This window comes from Trichomycterus rosablanca, chromosome 4 (assembly GCF_030014385.1).
Source record: "Trichomycterus rosablanca isolate fTriRos1 chromosome 4, fTriRos1.hap1, whole genome shotgun sequence".
Taxonomy (NCBI): domain Eukaryota; kingdom Metazoa; phylum Chordata; class Actinopteri; order Siluriformes; family Trichomycteridae; genus Trichomycterus; species Trichomycterus rosablanca.
Genome location: NC_085991.1, coordinates 50,319,834 through 50,342,722, shown reverse-complemented (window position 1 = coordinate 50,342,722; position 22,889 = coordinate 50,319,834). Strand labels below are relative to the sequence as shown.

The 22,889-nt window shown below is 37.2% G+C and overlaps 1 protein-coding gene across 1 annotated transcript; it reads right to left on the bottom strand.

Moving 5' to 3' along the window:
* LOC134311983 (hemicentin-1-like) lies at positions 1-22,387 on the bottom strand. Its single transcript, XM_062993631.1, has 18 exons — positions 22,369-22,387; positions 21,734-22,009; positions 19,861-20,139; positions 16,259-16,534; positions 15,641-15,916; positions 15,203-15,478; positions 11,163-11,438; positions 10,579-10,854; positions 10,141-10,416; positions 8,575-8,847; positions 6,548-6,823; positions 4,603-4,855; positions 4,414-4,550; positions 3,219-3,272; positions 3,090-3,140; positions 1,671-1,739; positions 1,140-1,199; positions 1-697 (listed from the first exon to the last, which is right to left on the bottom strand). The coding sequence occupies exons 1-17, from the start codon at positions 22,385-22,387 to the stop codon at positions 1,141-1,143; spliced, it is 3,402 nt and encodes a 1,133-aa protein (XP_062849701.1). The 3' UTR covers positions 1-697; position 1,140.
* Positions 22,388-22,889: the final 502 nt, after the last annotated feature.

The window sequence follows — 22,889 nt, the reverse complement described above, 5'->3', positions numbered from 1 at the left end:
TTTCCTGCCTTAAGTCAAGTCAAGTCAACTTTATTTATATAGCGCTTTTTACAATAGACATTGTCTCAAAGCAACTTTACAAAATCCAGGACCAACAGACACAAAAAACCCCTGTTGAGCAAGCCGCGGGCGACTGTGGCAAGGAAAAACTCCCTGAAAATTACAGGAAGAAACCTTGAGAGGAACCAGACTCAGCAGGGCCCATCCTTCTTGGGTGGCCTTAACCAGTGTTGTGAAAAACCAGTGTTGTGAAAAAGAGAGGTTAAAAATTAATTATTTAATAATATAATTAATAGCTAATAATCAAAAACAGGGCACCACTGGCATATTTAAGGAGAAATTACAGGGTCTATCATGGTATGCGGGTGTGTCAGTGCCAGGGTCTGTCATGGTATTGTGTTGTGTCAGTGCCCTTGGTAAAGGTCATTTACACTCTGTGATGCAGCATTAATGCAGATTACATTGAGATCTTAGAGCAACATCTGCTGCCTTCAAGATTTTGATGTCCACTATGATTGCATACTGTTGCACATCTTAAGACGTGTTTGCAGGAAGAACGAGACAAAATAAAAGCTGAAACACTAAATCACTTGGTCTCCTCGGTGCCAAAACGTCTTTTAAGTGGTGAAAAGGAATAACAACATTACAAAGTGGTAAATGCTTTACTGTCCCAACTTTTTTGGAATGAGTTGCAGGCCTGAAATGCAGAAATGGATGTTTATCAATAAATAAAATGAAGTTGAGCAGATAAAACATGAAATATCTCAGGTTCATCCTGTCTGTAATGAAATATAATGAAAGTAAATGTAAGAAACTCTGTGTTTATTTATTATATTTGCATTTTCCATGCTGTCCCAACTTTTTCTGATTTGGGGGTCTACATGGACATGATTTGCTAAGTCTGGACTGGGTTTGGTGTCTAAAGCCCTGCAATAAAATGGCTCCCTGTCCAGAGTATTCCTGCTTTGTTCCCATTGTCTTTGGGTGAACTGGACCCACCACAACCCTGATAAGAATAAAGTGGTTCTTAAAAATGAAAAAAAAAAAAGGTTTGTGCCTCTTATTTAAACAATCAAACGCTTGGTGTTTAGAATTAAACCTATTATGTAAAAAATTTTTATAAATAAGATTTTCTTTACCTTAGTCTGTGTTCTGCTTCAGTTCTGAGTACACAGTGTCAGCACCCACAATTATCTTTTCTGATGGGGACAGAAAGAAACAGATTTTATAGTAGTGGATAAAATTGATCAGATGTATTTTTTCCAGTACTGTAATCATGAGTTTTAAACTTATTTAGGAACTAAGTGGACTATTCGCTTAACTATACAGTGTTTTACATTGTTTGCTCAGCAGTTAAGGTACTACACTATTAGGGTACGATTTGCCTCTGAGTTGGTGCATCTGTTGGTAAACAAAAATCAGTTGTTGTACCGTGAGTTAGGCATTAGTATGGATTGTGTCCTGTATCATCTTTGAGGACAACAGCATCTTCCAAATGTCAGAAATGTACATTTATCTCATAGACCTGTTTATTTTTGTACATTTTGCACTTGTGTTGTGTGATGCACCCTGGTCCTGAATATTACTACTTTGCAGGCTAAATATACATTTATATATTTATATATTCAGTAATCGTATAATAAAAAATAATGTGTATTATGTGCTGTTACCTTTAATTGTTTTCAGGTCTGTCAGCATAATTTCAGAGTATAGGAAGTCCTTTGCTACTCTGACAGCATCTAAGACAGATAAGAAATGATATTAACTGCATATGCAATTACAGAGATATGGAAAATGTGAGAACTGTTCACCACCAATTCACCAGTATGTGACAACACAGTTCTTAACTATATCAAGCTGTAAGTAAACCTGTTACAATAATGTCAACAATGCTGCATTGGATCTAAACCCCTCTAAAAGAACTAAATAAAATGGTTATTAGACTATTAGAGTCTTGTTTAAGTTTGCCACATTCTGTGGGTATCATTGCTTAAACTTAGGGGATCGTACAAATGTTTTTTTAAATGTATTAAAAAGCATTTTATTTAATTAGAACATTATTACATTTGCTTTTCTTCTGTGTCCATCTCTTTATCTTACAGTCTAGTCAAATCCAATTACCCAGATGTTACTCCTCACCACTGCAGACCCCTACTTTGACCCAGAAGGGACATACCTAACACATAACACTTTTGTGCAGTAGCCACCTGCTTCTTTTCACCAGCCCAAGGCACAGAAAAGTGTCTCGTATTTGGAAAGTCACATGTTGCTCTCCATTATTCACCGTCTATGTGCAGGTACCTTCGACCAACCAGCAAGAAAAAGAATCACTTTGGCCCTCCCACTATCAGACATAGCCAGTCATGTCTGTGTAAGCTAGCACATTAGCCTAAATTGCTGTGCTGTAGCTTAATACACAAAGGGTCTCATACTGTATGCAGATCTTTTATGTTATGCAAGTTGGGTGCTGTACTGTACATGCCAGCAGATGGCACCTCCACACCTTATTAACACAAACTTGCTGCGTTACATTAGAATAAATGTGAAAGTTTGAAATTTCTGTTGCTCATCCCAATCTGTCCTCTAAGAGTCAGTGCATTTTTGCTCAAGGGTTTATAAAATACAGAATATAGATATCTAATGAATATAGAAAGGAGGAGGTTTAAGTAAATCAAAACTATTTAAATAGGACATAAAACATTAGATGACGTTAGCATTAAATGGACAAGATGGATTCACACTCTAAACATCCTCACAGATTTAACAGTCAGAGAAACTTAATTTTTTTGTTTTAATGTTATATTTTTCAAACAACTGTAGCATAACATTTCTTCTAGAATAGCACACGTTGGTTGTATTGGAAAACTTAATTTAGTTTATATTAACTAGCTTGTTACAAGTTTCATTAGGTAACAGTGAAAAATAATAAATGCCTAATTTTCAGCAAAGTAAATCATTTTTTTTAAGATCTAAACAGAGGTACCACAGGGTCCTGACTGTTCCCCTTGGGACTTTTAGTTACCTAGAAATGGCTTCAAGTGGCTGTTTCACATTAATCAATATTAAATATATTTGTAGATTAAATTTACCTCTGCTCTGGTTAGTCAGTACATGAGTATTTGCATAAATATCACCAGCACCTAAAAATAAACCAGGAAGTTTAGTGAAAATCATCAGTGAGTATAAACACAGTAAATTCTCCGATACTACAGACTGACCTGCAACCTGATCAGTGTTGTGATTTACAACATATGAAGACCTGCACTCTTCTCCTTCTCAACAAAATCAAACAACAGTTCAAGTTAAAAACATTTTTACTTTAATATTTAACTGCTAAAACAGGCACTACATGGAAAAGTATTGGGACACTGGACCATGAGCTTGTTGGACATCACATTCCAAAACCACAGGCATTTATATCGAATTGCTCCCTCTTCCTTTTGTAGCTTTAATATGATGAGAAGCCTTTCTATGACTGCGATTTGAGTGTATCTGTGGAGATTTGTGGCCTTGGATGAGAAGGCCTGGCCCACAAACCGTTTAATTAATCCCAAAAGTTCTTAGTTGGGTTGAGACCAGGACTCTGTGTGGGCAACTGGAGTTCCTAGTTGGGTGTGTGATGGAATATAGTGCAAGTGAGGTACGGCTGGCAATGAATCAATCCCAAATATATATGTTTACTTGTCAAGGCCAAGGGTAAATTAGAACCACTACACTGCTAAGCTTTTTATTAAACGTTTAATTATCCCAAACAAACAGGGACAAAAACAGGGACAGGAGCAAACTCACCAAGGGACATCAAAAATTCAGCCAGAACTAACAGGAAAGGCAAGTTTAAATACACAGTTAGTCACATGCCTGGCGGGGAAACAGGAACAATGACAGGTGGGGTTAGTCAGGATAAATACAAAAGCATATGGCCAAGTAAGCAAAGAGTCCAAAAAATGTTCCTAGTAGCCTCTTGAAGTCATCACAAAACCCCAACTCATGACATTACTTTCTTTTGGAGGAACTTCTTATTCTCAGTTTGGAAAATTCCCGGCCATGAGACAGTGCTTACAGTGTGGTCCATAAGAACTATTTGGTGTAAAAAAAACTTGACTGACCTGCAGAGATCTTTAGAGATGAATTGAAACACCACCTGAAAGGAGGACTGTTCATCTAACAACAGTGCTTGATTTCACTAAATCTCAGGAAGCTTTATGGAAGCAAATCCTCACCATCATGCTGTAAAAGTTTGTAGAATAGTTTTAGTTATTGTATTCAACAGTCCACTGCAGGATCTCACACACTTATCCATGTATTCATGTTCTCATTCACTTGCTTACACCTGGGCCACTGTGCTAGCATCATTATATCAGTGCCAATGGTTTTGGAATGTGATGTTCAACAAGCATCTATTGATAATCAAACCTTTGTTCCTCTTGTGGCACCAAAGTAAGATCATCAGTACCAGCAGCAACAAAGCTGAACTTAATCCTACAGCAACTCCTATAATAGTGGCTACAGATTTCGAAACTGTAGAAAGAAAAGAACCAGATGTATTATTTAATCACTGTACAATTTATCAATTAAATGGAATTAAACAACAAGCTGTCTTTATCACCTCTGATGATCACCCAGCTTTTTGGTGATTCTCCTCCCTCTGGGTATTTACAGTGGTAGAAACCTTCATCTGACTTTGAGACTTGATGGATCATCATCTCTCCTGAGGTCTGGTTCTGCACCACTGATCCATCTTTATAGAAATCAGCTCGGAGGTTTGAGGGTTTAGTTTTGCGATATAAACAGTGTAGAGTCAGAGCTTCTCCTTCAGTAACAGGATGAACAGGACTCTCCAGGATCACGTCACCATCTGCAGATGAGAAACAGATGAAGAAGAATCCTGAATGATTCTAACACAGAGATGTTTACTCCCATGTTCACACTGACAGCATCTTGTACTCGGTTGTATTATTTATTTCAAAATTCTCCCCACATTATATATATGGGGGGAAGGTCAGGACTGCAAGGTTTGAATGGCAAACAAGAATACTAGAAATTTCAGTGAACCATGACGTAATCTGTGGGCGTGCCAAGTTGTAGAGGTTTGGGGGCTTTCACATGAGAATCGGCAAAACCAATTTTGTGCTGCTGTACTATTGTGTGGTGGTGCTGCCTAGCTTGTTGCTACGCTTTCTTCTTTTAAAGTTCACCTGATTGAATGAAATTCCAGTTTGACTCTGACCTTTTTAAAGCACCTCGAATGAGATGAACTGTTTGAGATGACGTGGTAAAAGCGACCCATGCAGTACGAACAAAGCTTAACATGAACAATAAAGCTTAACAGGCCTTTTTGTACTAAAACAACAACTTTCAGCAGTACAGAGCATTTCTAACCTGTAAAAAACAGAGAGAGGTTTAGTGTTCCTACGCCGTTCTCATAGTACATTAAGCCATGTTAAGCTTTTTTTTCATGTTAAGAGTTTTCAACACTATCAGAAACTTATAGATGGTGCTCAGAGTTTTTCAGAACCCAGAGCTGTAACACAAGTTTTAAAGTGAAGCCACCAAACAGTGAGGAAAATCCAGCTAAACACAGATATACTGTATGTGGACACTTTCAGACTGGATTTGAAATTGATGCTTATTTCACACTAATGGATATTCGTGTTGTGGAACCACTCAAGCCAAGTGCTGAAAACAGCAATTTGTGTCAAGGCTCACGATGAGCAAAGTGTGAAACAAAGCAACAATGGAGACAAACACAAGGAACAGAGTTGCCTTCTACGTCTTCTAATAACCAATAGCTGATCAATGTATTTTGCATAAAAACGAACATCTGAAGGAACAGCACAAATACTCGCAGGTAACCTACACACTCCGTCACCTTGTTACTACTCTTAACTTCCATTGTGCAACGCCCACCATTGATGACACATCCTTACTTCCCAAACACTTGTGGAGACACGGGCCAGTTCTCTAAACAGCACCAAGGTTCTTAGAAGCTTAAACGGACTCTGTAACTGTATTGTAGAGCTTAACAAAGGTTTGTTAAACTAAACCCTTGCCCATGTGGTTATATCAGCTCTTGATGAACGACGGTTTCTGATGCAGCATTCCTCTGTCTATCTTTGCTCCTCAAAGACTCAGCATTTCATGGATACTGCTGATTACTGAATCAGGATTAAAAATCTGGCAAAAGTGAAATATAGTATTTTACAATGAGGTCATTATACACTCAAACATACCAGAGCCAGCGTGATATGGGGGCGCTTTGCTTCATCAGGCTAAATGTCTTGCAGTGATGTGAAAAACTAATAAAATTATACAGTGTTGGGTTGCACTTACTGCTGCTGGAGGTGGTGCAAAAAGTTACTATTAAATAGGCAGTGCATTCTTCACAAGAGTGATACAATTCTGTATTATTCTGTATTCAGCGTGTTTAACATTTATGACAAATTACTCCATATTACTCAAGTAAAATTTGTACAATTTTTAGAATTTGAAAAATGGACTCTTCAGTTTTGTAAAATGAAGTTTAATAATAAGAGCTCTGTAGACTCACCATGTACTGTGATGTTGACCGAATTGCTGCCTCCAGATTCAGATTCACACCAGTACACTCCAGTGTGGGATGTGTTGAGGGAGCAGATGTTGCATGTAGCTTCTCTAGCTGATCCTGATAATGTTGAACAGTCTAACACTCCCTGATGGTCAGTGTATCTTCTCACTCTCCATTCAGTAGATTTACTCTGATCCACACAGCTCAGTGAGAGAGATTCATCAGTAAAGTGTTGAGTTCTGCTGGGATTGATGATCAGAGAAACTGAAGAAGATTCACCTTACACACACACACACACACACACACACACACACACACACACACAACCATTTACATGATTTTATTTATTTTAAGTTTTTTATGTTCATGTTGGTTTTCTCTTCCACCTCCCAAAACAGACTGAAGGTAGATTAGCTATGTTATATAGTCCTTAAGTGTGAAAGAGTAAATAGGTGAGTGTATGGTGTACTGCAATGTATTGATGCCTTTTACATTTACATTTACATTTTCTGCATTTAGCAGACGCTCTTATCCAGAGCGACTTACAGAAGTGCTTCAATAGTGAACATTTCATTTCTCAAGTTTTAGTAAACAACAGTCAAAGAACACAAATCTGATGCAACCTGTTAGAACCAAAGTGTGTGTTTTTTTTTTTTTTTTAAATGGAAGAAAAATGTTAGTAAATAAGTACAAGTCAGCTTATGTGTTTAGTAAAAAGGTGATGAAGGTTTTTAATCGTCTTTTAAAGACAGCAAGAGACTCAGATGTTCGGACAGACAGAGGAAGTTCATTCCACCACTTGGGTGCTAGAACAGAGAAAAGCCTTGATGCTTGTCTTCCTTTAGTCCTGGGTGGAGGCTCAAGTCGAGCGAGACTAGTGGCTCGGAGGTTGCGTGGTACAGAGTGGGGTTTAATTAGACCACGAAGGTAGCTTGGGGCTGGTCCAATTTTGGCTTTGTAGGCGAGCATCAGTGTTTTAAACTTTTGCCAGGTTTATTTTTACCCTGTACTAGTGTTTCCACTGGTGCCATATCCATCAAGATCCTGTCATTTAGTCAACAAGAATAAATGCATTGTTACATAATGGTTAATAATAGTTTGTTTTGTGTTTTTATTTCATTTAAAAAGCTTCTCAATTAGATTTTTTTATTTTTTATTTTTTATAATTTTTATAGATCAGCTGAGGGTCTAATAGAACGTAATGGTAGCTTTGGTTGAAGGGGACAGGATTCATCTCTTTATTTATTAATTAAACTAACACTAGCACAATTTATGAGTTTATGTGTATACAGTACAGCAGTTAATGCCCCTGAGGACATGATGAGTTAAATATTTGCAGCTAACTCCTTCTAATCAGGAGCTCATGTTTGTTGAGTATTAACACAATGTTAAAGCTCTCAATGACAATTGTAACCTAGGTGGCACGGTGGCACAGTACTAACACATGCAAGTTTGGTAAATTGAAGGTTGGAGACACATCTGTGACAGTAGTAGATGTTAAACAACTGATTAATCATGGGTAACCTGTAACTACCTGCCCTGTCATGACTGGAAGCAAAAAAAGAGAGACGCACCCTGATCAATGCTCTCTTTTCCCACCTCTGTGCAGGTGCCATCAATCAGTCAGCAGAGGTCGCAATTGCATCAGTTGTGAGAGAGTCCCTATCCAGCTTAATCTCACCGCTATATGAACAACAGGCCAATCGTTGTTCATGTGGCCGCTTAGCCCAGCCAGCTGGCAGAGCCAAGACTCGATACGATGTGTTCGAGATCCCAACTCTGGTGTACTAGCGTGTGTTTTACTGATATTGTTTGTTTTTGAAATGTATTGTACAGCAAGCGTATGGCCTGGTGTCCAAATACTTTTGCCCATATAGTGTACCCCATCTAGATTTCCAAAAATGTGCATCATCTAGAGTTTTCTGTCCTGTAAGCAGTTTATGAGTGAGACAGTAGGAAATTAAAGACTGTTATTTGGTTTAATAGCAAAACTTTATCACTTATTTAGCAGTAACAATTTTTTTACTCACCAGTAACATTTACCCAGAGTGCATTGCTGTAATCTGTGTAATAGACTGGGTTTCCTCTTCCAGCTCTGCACCAGTACTGGCCTCCATCAGAGACACTAACTGAGTAGATGGTGTAGGAGGGGTGTGTTGTAGTCTCAGTCTCAGTGTTCTGTGTGTGTTTGTACCAGTAGAAGTTCCATCCAGCAGTTGGGTTCAGTTCACAGTACAGAAGCACTAAGTTTCCTGCTAGTGCAGCTACTTTATGGTTAGATGTGAGTTCAGGTTTTGGTTTTTCTGTTAGAGATGAAACACAGTTCAGTTCACATGTTGATCTGTTTATCACAGTAATCACTTGTACAGAAACACACACTGTTACTGATCATGTGATCCACTGTATCAGATAAACTAAGACTTCACCAAACATTACAATTATAAACATTTATAAACAATATACACTACTCACAAAAAGTTCGGGATATTTGGCTTTCAGATGAAATTTCAGGATTAACCTAAAATGCACTCTAACCCTTACAGGTTTATTTGTTTGTTTTGTTTTACACACTTTGGTTACATTCATGACAGGAACGGTAGTTACTCATTACACAAGATTCATCAGTTCACAAGGTTATATCGAACACAATCATGGATAATTTAGTGTCTCCAATTCACCTCACTTGCATGTCTTTGGACTGTGGGAAGAAACCATTTAAGGGAGGTGAGAGGCACCCAAGTGTCACGTCAGACACTGCAGTGAGATAATGTAGGTCTCTAATCTCCTCTACACCAGTGCTGAATACATATAGTGTTGTGAAAAAGTATTTACCCCCTCTTATTGTTTATTTCACAGATACAAGCAATTTATAGCTTACATGCAGCTTCAAATAGATTTCTTCATATAGATTTTTAAAAAATATTGTTTCCTAATTGTTTTCTTTATTGTTTCTGTTTTTGTGTCAGAATATTTTTAATTAAGTGATTTTTCTCATTTTGTTATTGTGATATGAAGTTGATTCACCTGAGGCTAAATCTTTAGAACCCTTTTCACACACTCATGTTCAAAGAAATTCAAAATCACACACACACACACACACACACACACACACACACACACACACACACACACACATTATGCTCTTACATTCATCCCTTGAAACATGTAATTGTTTCTCAGTTTGATGATGTTTTTATAAGATTTTTTTTATTTTTATTCATCTGAGGTTTATTTTCTTCATGTCTGTAAAAATTTCTAAATGTATATCTGTGGTTCTATTTTTTTTTAAATAAAAGCATGTGATCAGAACAAAAAGTGTTTTATTTCAGCTCTGATCAAATTCTTTTTAATCTTTTTCACAGTGTTCAGACATTAATATTTCATAATCATGTATCTTCATTACAGCTGTTTGTGTTCCACAAGCTGAAACCCTCAAATTGAAACCATGCAACTTTTACCTACAGAACAGTTTACACCAAACTTCTTCCTGTTATTAAACCAAAACATCAGTGTTGCACAATAAAAACAGATTATATTACAATGATACAGATTATTATATAATACAGATGTTAATGTATACAGATGATCAGACTCACCTGATACAGTCAGTAGAACAGCATCACTGGGGTGTGAGGAACGTGAGCCTCCTGTCTCTGTTCCTGTACAGGTGTATTTACCTGCATGATTCTCTGTAACATCACTGATTCTGTACTGCTGATCATTACTGACAGTTTGGTCTGAACCTTCTTTATTCCAGCTGTACCTCCAGTTCTGGACACCTCCTCTATTTGCTATGTTACATGTGAGAGTAACAACCTCTCCTATAAACACGTGATTATCAGGATTTATGGTCAAAGTGGGTTTTGGTCTCTCTGTAAAAATAAATTATTATTTGTATTGATAAAGACACTTTGAATTATTGCTTTAAATCTCCAAACATTAAACACTCACAACCACAAACCACAAAGAGATCGGGCTGCAAATTATTGCATTAATATCAAATCTGTAATAAAAAAGTATAAAACACAACAAACCTTCCACTGTAACGGTAACTGGATCATTGTACAGTGAGTCGTAGTTTCCTCTTCGTGCTACACAGTTGTACTTTGTTGTTCCTGTATTAGAAAGTTTCTCACTGAGTTTGTTGGTGGTGATTTTATCTGCAGAGATCTGAAGATTTACATGCTGATCATTTCTGTACCAGATGAAAGTCCATCCTGTAGACTGATTCAGATCACAGGTCAGAGTAACGGTGTCTCCAGTGTAGATGAAGTTCTGAGATTCTAATCTCACAGTTGGTTTGGGTTTTGCTGTTAATAGAAAATAATGAAACTATTTGCTAATTAATTTTATCCAGAATCTGCTGATAAAAAGCCATGCTGCTACAACTTCCCTAAATATATTACAAGACCAAAAGTTTGAGAACATCTTACATTTAAAAGTCACTTTGAATGAACTTTAATCTATTTTTGAAAAGGTTTGTGGTACAGTTATTAGATTGTGAGCTACGACTAAGTTACTGTAACATCTTAACAAGTCTCTCACCTCTACACCAGAACTGAATACATGCTGATGTGATACAGATGTTATTAAATACAGTAGAGATGATCAGACTCACCTGATATAGTCAGTAGAACAGCATCACTGGGGTGTGAGGAACGTGATCCTCCTGTCTCTGTTCCTGTACAGGTGTATTTACCTGCATGATTCTCTGTAACATCACTGATTCTGTACTGCTGACCATTACTGACAGTTTGGTCTGAACCTTCTTTATTCCAGCTGTAGCTCCAGTTCTGGACACCTCCTCCATTCTCTATGTTACATGTGAGAGTAACAATCTCGTCTATAAACACGTGATTATCAGGATTTATGGTCACAGCAGCTTTTGGTCTCTCTGTAGAAAAAAAATACATTATTATATAAACGAATAAACTATTTTTAGTACTACTACTACCGAGTTACTGTAACATCTTAACAAGTCTCTCTCCTCAAAACCATGACTGAATACATGCTGATGTGATACAGATGTTATTAAATACAGAAGAGATGATCTTCTGTACCTGATACAGTCAGGTCTTTTGGTCTCTCTGTAGAAATAAAAATATTATTTTCATTATTAAAGACACTGTGTGGTTTGTGAATGCATAATGTTAGTGAGTGTATAATGTTAGTGAATGTATAATGGTTGTGAGTGTATAATGTTGGTGAGTGTATAATGTTGGTGAGTGTATAATAGTTGTGAGTGTATAATGTTGGTGAGTGTATAATGTTAGTGAGTGTGTAATAGTTGTGAGTGTATAATTTTGGTGAGTGTATAATGTTAGTGAATGTATAATGTTAGTGAGTGTATAATGGTTGTGAGTGTATAATGTTAGTGAGTGTATAATAGTTGTGAGTGTATAATGTTAGTGAGTGTATAATGTTAGTGGGTGTATAATGGTTGTGAGTGTATAATGTTAGTGAGTGTATAATGTTAGTGAGTGTATAATGTTAGTGAGTGTATAATGGTTGTGAGTGTATAGTGTTAGTGAGTGTATAATGTTAGTGAGTGTATAATAGTTGTGAGTGTATAATGGTTGTGAGTGTATAATGTTAGTGAGTGTATAATGTTAGTGAGTGTATAATGTTAGTGAGTGTATAATAGTTGTGAGTGTATAATGTTATTGAGTGTATAATGTTAGTGAATGTATAATGTTAGTGAGTGTATAATGTTAGTGAGTGTATAATGTTAGTGAGTGTATAATAGTTATGAGTGTATAATGTTAGTGAGTGTATAATGATAGTGAATGTATAATGGTTGTGAGTGTATAATGTTGGTGAGTGTATAATGTTGGTGAGTTAGTGAGTGTATAATGTTAGTGAGTGTATAATGGTTGTGAGTGTATAATGTTAGTAAATGTATAATGGTTGTGAGTGTATAATGTTAGTGAGTGTATAATGGTTGTAAGTGTATAATGTTAGTGAGTGTATAATGTTAGTGAGTGTATAATGTTAGTGAGTGTATAATGTTGGTGAGTGTATAATGGTTGTAAGTGTATAATGTTGGTGAGTGTATAATGTTGGTGAGTGTAGAATGTTAGTGAGTGTCTTTGGACTGTGGGAGGAAACCAGAGACCCTGGAGGAAATCCACACGGACACGGGGAGAACATACAAACTCTGCACAGAAAGGACCCGGGCTTCCCCACCTGGGGATCGAACCCAGGACCTTCTTGCTGTGAGGCGACAGTGCTACCCACTAAGCCACCGTGCCACCCTCTTTACAGGTGAACTTAATGTGACCTTCTCTAAACTTTTGAATGCACATGTCCAACTGTTCAGTGTTTCAGTACTTTTTGCACAACTTGCTGTTCTCTAACAAGGAGCTTAACGGCAAAATTCACAACAGGTGTTTGATCCACGAATCGACCAATAAATTTCCTGGTTCAATTAGAATTGGTATTTAAACAATCCTCCTCATCATGCTGTTCACGTTTGACATCATGAGACCAAGACGACACCTAACAATTGATTAACAGTACCTCGCCATTGCGAGGCTTCGAACAGGATGTTCTCAGATGGAAGTGGCCACTGAGCTTAGAGTGTCACAGAGTGTCAGCAGGTTGCAACAGAGATACAGAGAGACTGGAAGAGTCACAGAAAGGCATAGGAGTGGACATCCTTTGGCCACATCCCACACTGATGACCACTTCATTATGAACAGTGCCCAGCGGAACCGGATGATGAATGCCACACAACTCCAGGCACATTTAAGGGTCACGTCAGAAACTGCAGTGAGATAATGTAGGTCTCTAATCTCCTCTACACCAGTGCTGAATACATATAGTGTTGTGAAAAAGTATTTACCCCCTCTTATTGTTTATTTCACAGATACAAGCAATTTATAGCTTACATGCTGTTATGATGTGGGGGGAAGGACCCAAGGATGCGGAGGTTTTAACTTAAAAGGGTTTTATTTATAAAATCATAAACATAATATACAATAAAATAAAGGAATAACAGTAACAAAAAACACTTCGGGGAATCCCGAAGGCAGCCGGTGACGCCAGACTGAAAGAAACAAGGGAAAAAACATAAAAGGGAAAGCGCGAGGCGCGAACCCTGGTCGCTCACCTCTAGGCTGGGAGCTTAAGCACGCTGCCACAGCAACGCTGAAAGCAAAACCGCTCCCAGCACTAAAGAGGCGAAGCGACCGGGTTCGCGAGGTGGGAAACCTCGCGCTGTTGGCCGAAGAAGGGGGGATGACACCGCCGGTAGATAAATGGCACGGCGCTCACCAGCAGTTAATGCTGGTCAGCGCCATGCCATCCACCGGGTGTGATTTACTTGCGGATTTATAAAGTTAAAAGCAAAGGCGCTGTCACCAGCCAGGGTGGCTGGGAAGTGGCCGTTTGCTCCTGCGCTCCAGAGGGCGGAACGTGACGCTGTCACCAGCGGTAGCTGGGAGGGGGTCACGTTCCTCTGGGCGCAGTCATGGGGTCTCTAGGTGGCGGCGGCACGGCGGCTCGACGGCTCGGCGGCAGCGGCCCGACAGCGACCTGAGAGCAACCACCAGGCGGCGGCGGCGGCACGACAGCTGCGGCACTCTGGCGGCAGCTTGGCGGCGGCGGCGGCGTGGTGGCGCCCACTAGCGGTGGCCCGGCGGCAGCGGCACGGCGGCGGCGGCACAGTGCGGCGGCACAACCTAAAGATAATAAAAAAAACAATAAACATAAAAGGACACCGCAGTGTCAAACAAACTCAAAGAAAGAAAAAAGAATCAGCCAATATGAGCAGAAGGTGCGACGGCTACAGCTCTGCACCTATCCCTTAAATAAGGGAAGGCACAGGTGTAGCCACTTCGCCCTAACGAGCTGGCCAGGTACTTAAAGGCACAGCTCGTTTCTGCTCTGTAAGGCCTGTGGCATCAGGGAGAGATGGTACATTCCCCTGATGCCACAGAGCCTAACACATGCAGCTTCAAATAGATTTCTTCATATAGATTTTTAAAAAATATTGTTTCCTAATTGTTTTCTTTATTGTTTCTGTTTTTGTGTCAGAATATTTTTAATTAACTGATTTTTCTCATTTTGTTATTGTGATATGAAGTTGATTCACCTGAGGCTAAATCTTTAGAACCCTTTTCACACACTCATGTTCAAAGAAATTCAAAATCACACACACACACACACACACACACACACACACACACACACATTATGCTCTTACATTCATCCCTTGAAACAAGTAATTGTTTCTCAGTTTGATGATGTTTTTATAAGATTTTTTTTATTTTTATTCATCTGAGGTTTATTTTCTTCATGTCTGTAAAAATTTCTAAATGTATATCTGTGGTTCTATTTTTTTTTAAATAAAAGCATGTGATCAGAACAAAAAGTGTTTTATTTCAGCTCTGATCAAATTCTTTTTAATCTTTTTCACAGTGTTCAGACATTAATATTTCATAATCATGTATCTTCATTACAGCTGTTTGTGTTCCACAAGCTGAAACCCTCAAATTGAAACCATGCAACTTTTACCTACAGAACAGTTTACACCAAACTTCTTCCTGTTATAAAACCAGAACATCAGTGTTGCACAATAAAAACAGATTATATTACAATGATACAGATTATTATATAATACAGATTAATGTAATGTATACAGATGATCAGACTCACCTGATACAGTCAGTAGAACAGCATCACTGGGGTGTGAGGAACGTGATCCTCCTGTCTCTGTTCCTGTACAGGTGTATTTACCTGCATGATTCTCTGTAACATCACTGATTCTGTACTGCTGACCATTACTGACAGTTTGGTCTGAACCTTCTTTATTCCAGCTGTACCTCCAGTTCTGGACACCTCCTCCATTTGCTATGTTACATGTGAGAGTAACAATCTCTCCTACAAACACGTGATTATCAGGATTTATGGTAACTGTGGGTTTTGGTCTCTCTGTAAAAATAAATTATTATTTGTATTGATAAAGACACTTTGTGGTTTGTGGTTGTGAGTGTTTAATGTTTGGAGATTTAAAGCAATAATTCAAAGAGATCGGGCTGCAAATTATTGCATTAATATCAAATCTGTAATAAAAAAGTATAAAACACAACCAACCTTCCACTGTAACGGTAACTGGATCACTGTACAGTGAGTTGTAGTTTTCCCTTCGTGCTACACAGTTGTACTTTGTTGTTCCTGTATTAGAAAGTTTCTCACTGAGTTTGTTGGTGGTGATTTTATCTGCAGAGATCTGAGGATTTACTTCCTGATCATTTCTGTACCAGATGAAAGTCCATCCTGTAGACTGATTCAGATCACAGGTCAGAGTAACGGTGTCTCCAGTGTAGATGAAGTTCTGAGATTCTAATCTCATAGTTGGTTTGAGTTTTGCTGTTAATAGAAAATAATGAAACTATTTGCTCAACAAAATCAGCAGTTTAATCACTTTCATTTTCTCTAAATTTTATCCAGAATCTGCTGATAAAAAACTATGCTGCTACAACTTCCCTAAATATATTACAAGACCAAAAGTTTGAGAACATCTTACATTTAAAAGTCACTTTGAATGAACTTTAATCTATTTTTGAAAAGGTTTGTGGTACAGTTATTAGATTGTGAGCTACGACTAAGTTACTGTAACATCTTAACAAGTCTCTCACCTCTACACCAGAACTGAATACATGCTGATGTGATACAGATGTTATTAAATACAGTAGAGATGATCAGACTCACCTGATATAGTCAGTAGAACAGCATCACTGGGGTGTGAGGAACGTGATCCTCCTGTCTCTGTTCCTGTACAGGTGTATTTACCTGCATGATTCTCTGTAACATCACTGATTCTGTACTGCTGACCATTACTGACAGTTTGGTCTGAACCTTCTTTATTCCAGCTGTAGCTCCAGATCTGGACACCTCCTCCATTCTCTATGTTACATGTGAGAGTAACAGTCTCTCCTATAAACACGTGATTATCAGGATTTATGGTCACAGCAGCTTTTGGTCTCTCTGTAGAAAAAAAAAAATATATATAAACGAATAAACTATTTTTAGTACTACTACTACTGAGTTACTGTAACATCTTAACAAGTCTCTCTCCTCAAAACCATGACTGAATACATGCTGATGTGATACAGATGTTATTAAATACAGAAGAGATGATCTTCTGTACCTGATACAGTCAGGTCTTTTGGTCTCTCTGTAGAAATAAAAATATTATTTTCATTATTAAAGACACTCTGTGGTTTGTGAATGCGTAATGTTAGTGCGTGTATAATATTAGTGAGTGTATAATGATAGTGAGTGTATAATGTTAGTGAGTGTATAATGATAGTGAGTGTATAATGTTAGTGAGTGTATAATGATAGTGAGTGTATAATGATAGTGAGTGTATAATGATAGTGAGTGTATAATGTTGGTGAGTGTATAATGTTGGTGAGTGTATAATGTTAGTGAGTGTATAATGGTGGTGAGTGTATGATGGTTAAGAGTGTATAATGTTAGTGAGTGTATAATAGTTGTGAGTGTATAATGTTAGTGAGTGTAAAATGTTGGTGAGTGTATAATGGTTGTGAATGTATAGTGGTTGTGAGTGTATAATTTTGGTGGGTGTATAATAGTTGTGAGTGTATAATGTTAGTGAGTGTATAATAGTTGTGAGTGTATAATGTTAGTGAGTGTATAATGTTAGTGAGTGTATAATGGTTGTGAGTGTATAATGTTGGTGAGTGTATTATGTTAGTGAGTGTATAATGTTAGTGAGTGTATAATGGTTGTGAGTGTATAATGTTGGTGAGTGTATAATAGTTGTAAGTGTTTAATGTTAATGAGTGTATAATGTTAGTGAGTGTATAATGTTAGTGAGTGTTAGTGAGTGTATAATGTTAGTGAGTGTATAATGTTAGTGAGTGTATAATAGTTGTGAGTGTATAATGTTAGTGAGTGTATAATGTTAGTGAGTGTATAATGTTAGTGAGTGTATAATGTTAGTGAGTGTATAATAGTTGTAAGTGTTTAATGTTAATGAGTGTATAATGTTAGTGAGTGTATAATGTTAGTGAGTGTTAGTGAGTGTATAATGTTAGTGAGTGTATGTTAGTGAGTGTATAATGTCAGTGAGTATATATTGTTAGTGAGTGTATAATGTTAGTGAGTGTATAATGTTAGTGAGTGTATAATGTTAGTGAGTGTATGTTAGTGAGTGTATAATGTTAATGAGTATATATTGTTAGTGAGTGTATAATGTTAGTGAGTGTATAATGTTAGTGAGTGTATAATGTTAGTGAGTATATATTGTTAGTGAGTGTATAATGTTAGTTAGTGTATAATAATTGTGAGTGTATAATGTTTTTGAGTGTATAATGTTAGTGAGTGTATAATGTTATTGAATGTACAAGGTTAGTGAGTGTGTAATGGTTGTGAGTGTATAATGATAGTGAGTGTATAATGTTAGTGAGTGTATAATGTTAGTGAGTGTATGTTAGTGAGTGTATAATGTTAGTGAGTGCATAATGTTAGTGAGTGTATAATGTTAGTGAGTGTATAATGTTAGTGAGTGCATAATGTTACTGAGTGCGTGAGTGCATAATGTTACTGAGTGCATAATGTTAGTGAGTGTATAATGTTAGTGAGTGTATAATGTTAGTGAGTGCATAATGTTAGTGAGTGTATAATGTTAGTGAGTGCATAATGTTAGTGAGTGCATAATGTTACTGAGTGCATAATGTTACTGAGTGCATAATGTTAGTGAGTGTATAATGTTAGTGAGTGTATAATGTTAGTGAGTGTATAATGTTAGTGAGTGTATAATGTTAGTGAGTATATTATGTTAGTGAGTGTATAATGTTAGTGAGTGTATGTTAGTGAGTGTATAATGTTAGTGAGTGTATGTTAGTGAGTGTATAATGTTAGTGAGTGTATAATGGTTGTGAGTGTATGTTAGTGAGTGTATAATGTTAGTGAGTGTATAATGTTAGTGAGTGTATAATGTTAGTGAGTGTATTATGTTAGTGAGTGTATAATGTTAGTGAGTGTATAATGTTAGTGAGTGTATAATGTTAGTGAGTGTATAATGGTTGTGAGTGTATGTTAGTGAGTGTATAATGTTAGTGAGTGTATAATGTTAGTGAGTGTATAATGTTAGTGAGTGTATGTTAGTGAGTGTATAATGTTAGTGAGTGTATAATGGTTGTGAGTGTATGTTAGTGAGTGTATAATGTTAGTGAGTGTATAATGTTAGTGAGTGTATAATGTTAGTGAGTGTATAATGTTAGTGAGTGTATAATGTTCAGTCAGTTCAGGACCTAAAGCTCAAGTGCAGTTGGGTTTTGCAGCAGGAAAATGATCTAAAGCACAGAAGCAAGTTCATCACTGAATAACTCAAAACACAAACAAACAAACAAACAAAATGAAGCTTTTGGAACGATCGAGTCAAAGTCCTGATTTAATTTCCATTAAGATCTGGTTCTCACTGGTGCTGTTTTTATTTTCTATTAACATCAGGTTAAAATGAGGTGGAAGATCTGAATCTTTTAAATGTGACAGAAAAAAAAGAAAATACTTTTGTGTTTGTGAACCTTGTGTCACTAGTGTTTGTGAACCCTGTTGAGTAGTAGTTTTTATAAAGCAGGGCGGTGGTAGCTTAATGGTTAAGATTGAACTAGTAATAAGAAGATTGCTGGTACAAGCCCCATTACCAGCAAGTCGCCACTGTTGGGCCCTTGAAAAAGACCCTTATCCATCAGTTATTCCTTATCCGTTATTGCTTACATTGTATTAGACTGCTAAATGCAGTAAATGTAAAACTACATCATTTATTTGTTCTAGTTTTTATTGCATGTTTGAATATTACATTTATTAGTGCATTTATTTTACATTTTTAATTAAAAATTAGTAACTTGTTTCCCTGTGTTCATATTTAGTTATTTTTTAAATGTATCTACTATTATTTTACCCATCAAGTCACATTTAAGAAAATAAAGCTTTTAAAACAAATTTCTAAAAACATTGGTTTATTTTTAACATTGTTTAACAACACTGGACCTTCTTAAGTCGTTTTTTTACAGAAAGGATTGTTTCCACTTTAAAACATTTCATCACAAAGTATTTTTAAATATTAAGTATTTTGCTCGCTGTGCTCTGTGTTGGTTCTTGAGCTCATGATTTCCTGTACAGTCACTGTAGTCTCATCCAGTGGCGGTTCTAGGAGGGGGCCAGCAGGGGCCAGAAATGATGATATTTTTCTAGATCACTCACCCCCTCACCATCCCTGCTCATGAACAACTGAGTCTGTCATTAACACTCATTTTAAACCAAAAATTATAAACATGACAAACCTTTTACTATAACGGTAACTGGATCACTGTACTCTGAGCTGTAGTATTTTCCTCTATGTGCTTTACATTTGTACTTTGTCGTTCCTGTATTTGAAAGTTTCTCACTGAGTTTGTTGGGGGTGATTTTAGCTGCAGAGATCTGAGGATTTACACGCTGATTATTTTTGTTCCAGATGAAAGTCCATCCTGTAGACTGATTCAGATCACAGGTCAGAGTAACGGTGTCTCCAGTGTAGATGAAGCTCTGAGGTTCTAATCTCACAGTTGGTTTGGGTTTTGCTGTCAATAGAAAATGATTTGTTTTTAAAGCTGTTTGTTCAACAAAATCAGAAGTTTATTCACTTTTATTCTCTCATTTTCTCCAAATTCCATCCAGAATCTGCTGATACACCAATTAAAAAATGCCAAAAGAAAAAAAAAAACGGGGTTCTCACATTTATGTTGACTGTCATTTCATTACAGAGAGTATGTATCAAAGATATTAAATGTTTTTTCTGTCATTTTGTTTGTTATACATCCAGTCCTGCAAAAAAATGGGATGGTAAAGAATTTACCACTTTTAACATTGTGGCACTAAGCACACCGAGTGTTTCAGGTTTTATTTTGTCCCATTATTTCTGTAAACAGAAAATAGTCTTTAGACATGTGACACTTTTTGTTTCAAATTCTCCACATATTCTCTATTGGGGACAGGTCAGGACTGCAGGCAGGCCAGTCCAGTACCCATACCCTCTTCTTCCACAGCCACGCCTTTGTAATGTGTGCAGCAGGTGGGTTTGTATCATCTTGTAGAAAAATGTTGGACTGGAAAATGTTTCCTGGAAAAGATGACGTCTTAAAGGCAGCAGATGTTGCTCTAAGATCTCAATGTACTTTTCTGCATTAATGCTGCATCACAGAGTGTAAATTACAAGACCGATACCATGACAGACCCTGGCATTGACACAACCTGATACCATGACTGACTCTTTGCTGATAACAGATCAAAGTTTCAAGAGGTATTAGTGAATATAACTGTATTGAAGTGCTTGATAAAAGTTTCCAAACTAAATTCCCTCACCGATGTTGTTATATCAGTTATTGAAGAAGATGGTTCTTAATGCAGCACTGTCTGAGGGATCAGAGATGACCGGTGCTCTTAGACTTGCACTCTTGCTCTTGATGTACTAAAATCCCTCCAGATCTCCTAAATTGTTTAATGATATTATGTACTGTAGAGGGAGAAATGTGCTAAATTCTTACAATCTTGCTTTGAGAAACATTGATTTGAATTGTTTTCAATAATTTTCTCACATATTTGTTGATAAACTGGAGATCTGTTGACATCACCTGCTTAAACTCTCATAACTCATTACTAGCCCTAAAACATTTTTGGAATGTGTTGCAGGTTTGAATTGTATCAAACATGAAATATCTTGGGTGTATCCTGTCTAAAAAGAAATAAAAGTTGAAGTAAATGTAAGAAACACTGTGTTGTTATTTGCATTTTCTATACCATCCCAACTTTCTGATCTGGGGTTGTAAATTCACTCACCTTCTTTGTACTATTGTCCAAAATGTCACAATTATGTGACATTTTGTGACTGATTCAGGGTTGAACAACTTCCATAAATATACTTTCAGTTTATGTGCAGCATACATTTAAGTACACACACACACACACACACACCTACACACACTTCCACACACAGATCCACACACACACACACACAGATTTACACAAACACACACGTCTACACACACACACATGCACAGTGTTTATTTAAATAAACTTTATTCAGTTTTTTTGTTAAAGTTCATGGTGCAGTAATCAGATCGTACATGCTGATGTGATACAGATGTTATTAAATACAGAAGAGATGATCAGACTCACCTGATACAGTCAGTAGAACAGCATCACTGGGGTGTGAGGAATGTGATCCTCCTGTCTCTGTTCCTGTACAGGTGTATTTACCTGCATCAGCTACTTCAACAAACCAGATAGTGTACTGCTGATTATTACTGACAGTTTGGTCTGAACCTTCTTTATTCCAGCTGTACCTCCAGTTCTGGACACCTCCTTCATTCTCTATGTTACATGTGAGAGTAACAACCTCGTCTATAAACACGTGATTATCAGGCTTTATGATCACAGTGTGTTTTGGTCTCTCTGTAGAAAAAAATATATTTTTTCATTAATAAAGACACTTTACGGTTTTATTCAGTTAACCACCGTTAGCAAAATTGTCTTTATTGTTTCAAACCAAACCAGACTAGTTTTTTTTTTTTAACTGACCAGCCTACTCATATTTCTTTAAGAGCACATCACCAACTCATACAGGAAGTAAAAGAACCCAGACGAACATCTAAGGAACTGCAGACCTCTCTCACCTCAGATAAAATCTTCTATTTTGCATATCGGTCACACTTATATGTTTCAGACCATCAAATAACTTTTAATATTAGACAAAGACCCGAAGAAACACAAACTGTTTTAATTATATTTCATTTATTTAGGGAAACCTGCACCTAGGGTGGCCACATTCATAGTGACAAAAAGGAGGACATTACACCCAAAAGGAGGACGTCATACCAGGAACAGGGGAACATGATACTGCAACACACAGAATGAAACCAGAACCCATATAACAGAGTTTTTGACCAATTTAAGCAAGAATTCTATAACAAATGACTGTTTTACTCACTAAATGAGAGCTGACTAATTGACTCAAGTAGCGATGTATGTGAGCGGGCGTAATCCAACCACCCAATCACAGACTAGAATTTAGAGGGCGGACCTTCTGCGATTGGCCAGTGGTGGTGGGTGAGCCACGATAGGTAGCAAATAAGGCTGTTCAACCAATCAAATACAAAGCATTTGTTTTGACATGTACCTGAGCCAATGACAGATAGTATTGATCAAAAATGTAACCAGATTTTTAAATGTCTGTCCTAGTGTCGCATGGGCGGAGGACTGGCAGCTGAAAGACCAGACTGTCTGACCTAAAGCCGGATGGATGGCCACCCTACCTGCACCTATGTAAAAAAGT